The sequence below is a fragment of the Pseudopodoces humilis genome, chromosome 5 (genome assembly GCF_049639895.1).
Source record: "Pseudopodoces humilis isolate 2021_Gansu_Grassland_sample_001 chromosome 5, ASM4963989v1, whole genome shotgun sequence".
NCBI classification, from domain to species: Eukaryota; Metazoa; Chordata; class Aves; order Passeriformes; family Paridae; genus Pseudopodoces; species Pseudopodoces humilis.
In genome coordinates this window covers 25,003,477-25,011,203 of record NC_142204.1, presented here as the reverse complement: position 1 = coordinate 25,011,203, position 7,727 = coordinate 25,003,477, and the positions used below count along the sequence as shown (strand labels likewise).

Genomic DNA, 7,727 nt, shown 5'->3' with positions numbered 1-7,727 from the left:
CTGGCAGGGAGACACCCGCGACAGGGAGGGGGTTCTCGGCTGTCACTCGGGGCTATTCTAGGCGGGGGAAGGTTAGAGATGGAGTAGTTTTAGGGGCGAGGGTTTATCTCTGAATCCCCCAGCATTTTTCCCCTCGGGGGAGGCGCTTTGGCAGACGCTGCTCTCACCCCGGCCAGGACCCGGGGGCGGCGCGGTGGTGAAGGCTCCGCGGGCCCGCAGCAGTAGCAGCGCCGGGCGGGTATCGCCTCGCTATGGCCAAGCATCACCCGGACCTCATTTTCTGCCGCAAGCAGGCGGGCGTCGGTGAGTCTCGGGGGAAGAGGGGATGAGGATGCGGGGATCTCTTCACTCCTTTTCCCGCTGCGGGGCGAGCGTGAGGCGCGCGCGCGTGTGGGCCCGTTACCGGCCGTTGGGCGCGCGCGGCCGCTAGGCCCGGCGGGGGGGGTGAGGAGCAGGAGGGGCGATGTGCGCCACCCGCTCCTCCCTTCCTCTCCCTCCCCCTCTCCTTCCCTCTTTTGTTCTCCTTTTATTTAACCTTTATTTCGATGGCCCAGTGTGCGTTAAGGTTCCAGCAGCATTTGAGAGCATCTTTCTGGCTGCGAGACAAAATCTTCCGGGTTTTCCCTGCAATGTGGATAACGGGATTTACCCTTGTCGCATCTGAGTAAGGTTCAAAGAACTCTTATACAAGATTAGAAGTTGAGGTATCCCTTCCAGGTTTTTGTCACTCACTAGAAGACAAATTTAATGAGCAGCTTTCTGCAAGATCCATGAATGCGACACATTCAGCTGCACTGTCCGTGGGAAATCTCTTTTTAGTATAGTCAGTGCTTCTAAGTATTTGTCTATGTTGAAAAGTTATGTTCTGACAAATCACTTGTCTCTCTTCAAATTGCTTATCTCTCTTCAAATCACTATTTAGCCTTTGTGAATGTGGACATCTAGTCTTTGAAATTTCCTATTTATGGCATTTATCCAAGTTCCTAACATCATTGTTGTGAGTGTCCCAGACAAGTGACAAGATTTCTAAGATGCATTTAACTACCTTTATGTTCTAAAGCAAAGTGTTTGGGCTGCTTTAAACAAACAATTGATCCTCCCCCCCCCACTAAAATAAATGTAAAAGCTGTGCCAAGACTCATGTAAAGCATTTCCTTCAGTCAGACACACTGGCTGTGTTTGAAATGGAATTATGGATGTAGGTTTTCTTACTGGAGAGGAGTGTTATTGTGCATTCATAGTGCATCTTTAGTCTTGATAAATGTCTCCAGGAAGATATATATTGTTTATCATGAATGTTTGTATTTATGCTCAAACCATTTCTGTGGTTTAACCTTTAATTTTTGAAGGACTACTCATTGCAGAAGATAATTATTTGACATTCAAGCTCATAGTTACTTAATTTTTTCTCCTGCCTCAAATAATTTTTTTTTATTTTTTTTTCAGCAATTGGAAGACTCTGTGAAAAATGTAAGTATAGCATCCACGTTTAGTTGCTTGAGAACATAGTGTTGTGGTTAGAGCATGCAGTTTGAATTCAAAGGTTGGAATCTATTTTTGCTTTTACCACAAACTTGATGTCACTCTTTGAGAAGGGAACAATTACCTTAACATTGCAAGTGTAGGTCAAGGAGTACTTAAAAAGTTGCAAGCTGAAACACACTCTTGCACAAGCGCAGTTCTAGAGTACCTGTTCCCAGCATTTCCACTTGCTGAGGCTACAGTGACTGCTTCACTGGATCCTTATAATCTGTAATACCAAAATATCATACTGATCATTTCAAAGCAGGGGGAAAATGCATTTTTGGATTCTGGCTTCATCCTACTGCGAGAAAGGTTCCCATTAGCATCTAGGAGAAGAAGAAATGGAGGGCAAGCATCTAAAGTTAGAGCAGGAAAAAACAAATTCCCATTGGTAGTAGCTGAGATCTGTCACGCCACAGATTTAAGAGCAGGTTAGACAAGCTGTTTGTGGGAGTCTGGATTAGATACCTTGGGAACTGGTAATAGGATATGAAGCCTTTCATCCGTAGGTCAGTGTTTTGGTTAAGATCCAGCTCAGCAGAAACTGTCACTGGCATCTGATGGCTCCTCGCCTGTATGATATGAGTACTTGAATTTCACTCAGTTCCTTGTGAGAGCGCAAGGGCAACTTTTGTGAAATGGCTGCTTATGCCAGTTTGCTATTTCTTTGGCTTTCTCACAGATGAAGGATTAAAGGGACCATGAGTATAATCTCTTTTCTCTTTGAGGATAGTAACTCCAGACTTTTGTTGATGTGGCACTGTGGGAGAAGCACACACTGCTGCTTCTCTGTAGGTAAGGACTCTAGTCCTGTCAGTCTGGCTTTTTTTGTTTTGCAAGTGAATAAGTCAGGAAAAGTTGTAGTGTAAAGGTAGTGGTGCAATCTAAGCAAATCTTGACTAATCACAAAGAAGTAATTTTGGATTTTTTCTCTGACTGTGAATGTATGACTAAATGTAAACCAACCCTCAAATATGCAGGCCACGGCCCTTGTTCCTCTCAAGTCTGTGTGCGGTACAAAGTTTTGCCCTCTGCCTGCAAGGCACATTTCTGCAGTTCAGCTGTGATGTCTATGAGTGTACAGGAAAGTTACTTGACCAGGAAGCTTTTCATCTGACCTGGGGGTGGCAAAAAGGACATTCTGTAACCAAAGGCTGTGCTGTGCTCACAGGTGATGGCAAGTGTGTGATCTGCGACTCCTACGTGCGGCCCTGCACCCTGGTGCGCATCTGTGATGAGTGTAACTACGGCTCCTACCAGGGCCGATGTGTCATCTGCGGGGGGCCCGGCGTGTCCGATGCCTACTACTGCAAGGAGTGCACCATCCAGGAAAAAGATGTGAGTTGGCATCCCAGCTACACAGTAGCCATGCTTACCTTTAAGGGGCTTGGAACTGCCAAAATTAGTGCTGGGACAATTGGCACTCATTTGCGATAACTCAAACCTTTCCCTGTTGATAGGTCCCCGTGTTTGCAAAGCATTTTGAGGTATTGTAACTCTCTTCATTCTAAGGATCTCTGGCTGTTTTGCACACTCACAGTTCATTTCCTCCACAGACTGCTTGTTGCCACTTCAGGTTGTTATCTTACTACAGCTCCAGCCTAGGTTTCACCAAGGTCAGAAATATTGCAGACACTGCAAGGCAGTGGTAGGAGCAGCTCCTCACTAGAAGTCCATTATGAGCCACTGATTAAGAGCACATATGGTACTGTAAGGCCTGTGGAATCAAAACCTTTGTTTTTCTTTGAATAACGAGGTAAAGTTGGTCCTTAGTGTCCAATGGCTCCACTGCTAATTGTGTTTCCCAATTTTGATGCTTCTTGTATAATTTCAGTGGGGTACAATTTATATTTTCTTATTCTTTTCTGGAATGGTTTGTATTGTAGATACTTCTCCTTCTGCTAATGCTTTTTGATGTAATGGTCCCTTTTGTCTATATCCAGAGCTATCATCTTTTTATAATATTTTGCTGAAAGCCACTGCACATGTGAAATGAAGCAGCTATTCACCCCTTGTAAGGCTTTTGTTAATAATCCAACACAGTGAGTGCAGGACATGAACTGCAACAAAGCAGTTCATGTTAGAAAGACCTTAGAGAAAAACAAGAACATGATGCTTACAGTTCTGCTATCCCAGAGTATAGGCCTGGTAGCTGTGAGAGTTTCTGTTAAAAGTTGTTTGGTGCTTTGCAAATGTAATTTCCTACACACCCTAATGACTGTGAAGAATGTGCTGAGAGAGTGGTATACAGGAGTGTCCTCAGCTGTGCAAGTTGCTGCTTTAATTCTCTCCAGTGCCTGTTTTCTCTAGAGGCCTGCAGCCAAATCCAGAACAGGAGCAGGTCCTAATTTGAATTTAGTCATTAGATCTAATAGGACCATAGTCTTTCTCTGTATCTAAATATGGATATAAGTGCTGTGATGGTGGTGCTGCCTCCTACTTTATAAATGTTGTGAAAAACAGTAGTTTTGTTCACTTGCCTTTGGAATGAAGATGCCTGGCTTTATAAGTCATGAATAAAATAGGCTTGTTTTTGTTTTTATCAATTCATAGGGGTTCCCAACAAATGTTTCTCATAACCTAAGATGCATCTGTATCTTATATTTGATTCAGGTGTGAAATAACTGGCTACTCTGTCAGGGAGGACTGTAGAAAACAGAGCTAGAGGAGGATAACAGGTCTGGGGTATTTTGACACCCGGTGAATGCTACTGTGAGTGAAGAAAGTTGCTCTGTGGCAGAAAACTCAGATACTACAGATTATTGCAGATTTGAAGTTGCAGATCTGAAACAGCAGATTTGACATGATTTGTTGCAGGATTGAAAAGTGCTGGCACAAGCATAGGGAGCCCAGAAGGAGAAAAATTAGGTGTGCTGCTGCCTGTCACAATTATGGTATCTGGTGCTGATGTGAATAAGAAAAACAGCTGAGCAGAGCTCTGTACCTGAAGCTTTAACAGTCCAAGGTTTCAGCCACAGCACTTTCATCATCCTCAGAGAAAGACTGGAAAAGATACTGAAGCAAGAAAGCAAATAAAATGGAGGGCAAAGGTGGAATGCTATGTGGCACAAAGCAAAGGACCTGGTTACTCTTGGTTCATTTATTCTGGTGGAGGAAGAAATGAAGTACTGTGTCAGCCCACTTCAATCTGTGGGTAAAGGCCAGAATCTCACCTTGTCGCCCAGGACATCTGTGAGTTGCAAATAGTAATCTTTTCTTGGGGAAAGGAGGGTGCTCATGAGCTGTGTCCTTAGGAGGAGGTGGAAGAATGAACAGAGCCCTGCAATAAGGTTGTCAAGATTTGAACAGACTCCATGGATCGTGGGAGGCAAGGCTTGAAAGAGTCCTACTATTGAGGTTCAAAATGAAATAAGGAGACAGTAGCTAGAAATGGGTTGTGGCAGGTGTATGGGGGAGGGATGATTTCTGTTCCCTACCTCTCCTGTTATTCCTATCATGCAGATCCTCCCCACCAGATTGCATCTCTGGCATGGGAGCCAGGAAGCTTGGGTGCAGATTCTACAGCATCTGACATCTGCCCAGGGACTTTCTAAATCTAATGCACTCAGGATTGTACTTCAGCCGAGGACATGTGTTCCTCTGCCTGCTGGGCCCCTCACAGCTGCTGTGGCCAACCATAATGTTTTGCCCTTAAGAATTATGCAGATGCTGGGCCCAGGTGGCCCATGGGCAAATGTTCCCAGGTATACCAAGAGGTGCATTTCTGATTTGATTTTGCAACCACACTTCTCAGGAGGGTTCCCCCTACTCCCCTTGCTTTTCTTGTGACTTTTTTCTCACCATCTACTGGAACTGAGGTAAAAGAACCCATCTGTGTAGCTGCTGTGAGTAGCTGACCCTACAGCCTCTGCAGTAATCGATCCAGGATGCAAGAAATCTGCAGTTCAGTTCTGCTGTCACAGCTGAGGTGTTCCTAAACACAAGAATGGTTTGGTGACATCTAGAGCAGTAAGATTCTCTTTGTCTAAGGAGGGGAAAGGTCATTCCTCTGGGCCCTAGAAGTCCTGCATATCCTGATTTAGAAAGAATTCAGTCTTTTCATTAATGGCTGATGTTATATGAGCTGTTTTCCATTTCAGCCCTGAGGGAGAGCATGTCCTACAGTAATGTTGAAAAGATAGCCATCCTCTTCTCTGTTTCACTGTCTTACTGGTAACCAGCACTGGAGAGCAATTTGTCTGTACAGGTGTTTGAAATGTGTTGAGGACAGGGCGAGGAGTGTGGGAACTGAGAACCCGCTACAACTATGATGTTATTCTGTGTTTGCTCCTTTCCTAACTTGCAGTTTATTTTCTTACAGAGAGATGGGTGCCCTAAGATCGTCAACCTGGGCAGTTCCAAGACAGATCTTTTCTATGAAAGGAAAAAGTATGGCTTCAAGAAGAGGTGATCCTCTTCATACGTGGCTACCTCCTTGGATTGGCAAGAGGGTCTTGGAACATCTCTGGACTTTACTCTTATTGAAAACTGGTTGATTTTTTTTTCTAAAACAGTACAAATTCAGTAATATACTTGGGGTTGGAGAAATAACAGACTGAGTGAGGACTAAAACCTGATCAGAACCAATGATGAGAGAGGGCAAATGAAGATTACTGTCTTCTGCCTTTGCAGAAGCTCTGCTAGTAGTTGCCCCAGCTCTCTATACAAAGCAGAGTTGGCAAGCACTTACACATAGAGGAGCTATGTAAAAATGGGAAGTGCTGTTTTTAGAGTGGAGAAACACCTTGAGGTTGTTCTTACTGGGCCTCCTCTCAATTATTTGAAATTGCCCCATCCATCAGTGTTGAAGAATGAAGCATCAATCTGCTCCCCTCTTCTCTTCCTCCAGTATATTTCCATGCTGCCCTGTTTTGTAAGGAATCTGCACATGGCTGGTACCTTCCTAGGGAGAGCACAGCTGTTCCTTGTTTTCTTTGACAGATAAATCCAAGGCCATTTCTTGTAGCCATTTCTGTAGGATGTATACCAATAAAGCTTTTTCTTTTGGGTTTTTATTTTTTGTACAACAAGGATTTCTCTTCAGTTTATTCTGTGCCTAGCCTCTCTGGAGCTTTCTGGGGACATGGAGGATTAGCCCAGCGAGCACTTCACAATGGGTTATCTGGTTTCTGACAGCGTCTGCTTATGGCCACGTGACCTTGCCACAAGGAGCTTCAGGGAACGGCTGTTGCTTTTGTCTGCCTGTGATCCCAGCCACTGATCATTTTGTCCCGTAGCATGAGGATCGCTGAGCTTGTAACCCTTATCCCAGCTAATACGGCTGTGGATGTTGTTTCACCATGCAAACATCCAATCCCTTTCTAAAACCTACTAAGCTATTTGACTCGCTATCCTGTTCTTGTGAATAAGTTAAAGCCTTCTCTGCTGTAATGGGAAACCAACTATTGTGTTCTGGGCTATTGGCCGTGTGCATGCTGGAAACCAGAGGCTGCTTGTTTGTCAAATACCAGTACAGGCTAAAAGCAGTCTGTTGGCTCAGCAAAGATCTGGGAACAGGCGCCTTTGTGCAGAGGCGGAACTGAGTTCCCCACGGGTGTGTATACTCCTCAGATGGCTAAATCAGGGTTCTGGCTCAGTGTGCTCTGTAGACCTTCAAGTACTTTAGTCTGAGCAGAGTATGTGCTACACTAACACTTGTCTTTGTGCAGTCTTGGGGTGCAGAGCCCCAAGACCATTTTTTGTTTTGTGCCCCTTCTAGGATTTCAGCTATTCCCTTGGGGCTAGCACCAATTCCTCTAACTACTCTTTGGCTTAAATACCTCTTCTACCTGCTCCAGCTATTTGGATAAAAGTGAAAAGCACACAAGTTGTGATTATCCTCCCCTCAAAAGTAATTTTTTCCTGCTCCAGCTGGCTGTAGCTGTCACCAGCCCTAGAGCTATCTCAGTTGCTCCTCCCTCTCCTGCCCCCAGCTATTAATTCTGTCAGGTTTCTCTTCCAAGATTTTTGCAGTTCTAAGATTATCAGCATGTCTTCTTCCCTGCACGATGGTTCCCTTACACAGCTTCTGATGGATGCCATTTGCCAAGGTGTTCAGAGCAATCTAGCTCATTGGTTACAGCAAACCTATTCTCCCAAAGCAGTTCTTTAGGAACAAGCAACTGCCTCTGCAGACCAGGAAGCCCATGTCAGACCTGTTATTGGCCATTTTAAATTCTGTATTTCTTTAGAAGCAGGCCATG

The 7,727-nt window shown here is 44.7% G+C and overlaps 1 protein-coding gene across 2 annotated transcripts; it reads left to right on the top strand.

Annotated features, from left to right (window-relative positions):
* Positions 1-84: 84 nt before the first annotated feature.
* Positions 85-6,539, top strand: PHF5A (PHD finger protein 5A). 2 transcript variants are annotated; one of them, XM_005527662.3, is made up of 4 exons: positions 85-303; positions 1,447-1,470; positions 2,696-2,862; positions 5,846-6,539. In XM_005527662.3, exons 1-4 carry the CDS (start codon positions 252-254, stop codon positions 5,933-5,935), a joined length of 333 nt encoding a protein of 110 aa, XP_005527719.1. In that variant the 5' UTR covers positions 85-251; the 3' UTR covers positions 5,936-6,539. The 2 variants fall into 2 exon arrangements, with proteins under 2 accessions (XP_005527719.1, XP_087910957.1); XM_088054831.1 differs by lacking the exons at positions 85-303; positions 1,447-1,470 and adding an exon at positions 2,117-2,319.
* Positions 6,540-7,727: the final 1,188 nt, after the last annotated feature.

Coding starts and splice junctions, on each gene's coding strand:
- PHF5A (XM_088054831.1), top strand. CDS start 2,226: ATGAGTATAATCTCTTTTCTCTTTGAGGATAGTAACTCCAGACTTTTG. Junction 2,320..2,695: donor ACACTGCTGCTTCTCTGTAG/GTAAGGACTCTA, acceptor CTGTGCTCACAG/GTGATGGCAAGTGTGTGATC. Junction 2,863..5,845: donor GCACCATCCAGGAAAAAGAT/GTGAGTTGGCAT, acceptor ATTTTCTTACAG/AGAGATGGGTGCCCTAAGAT.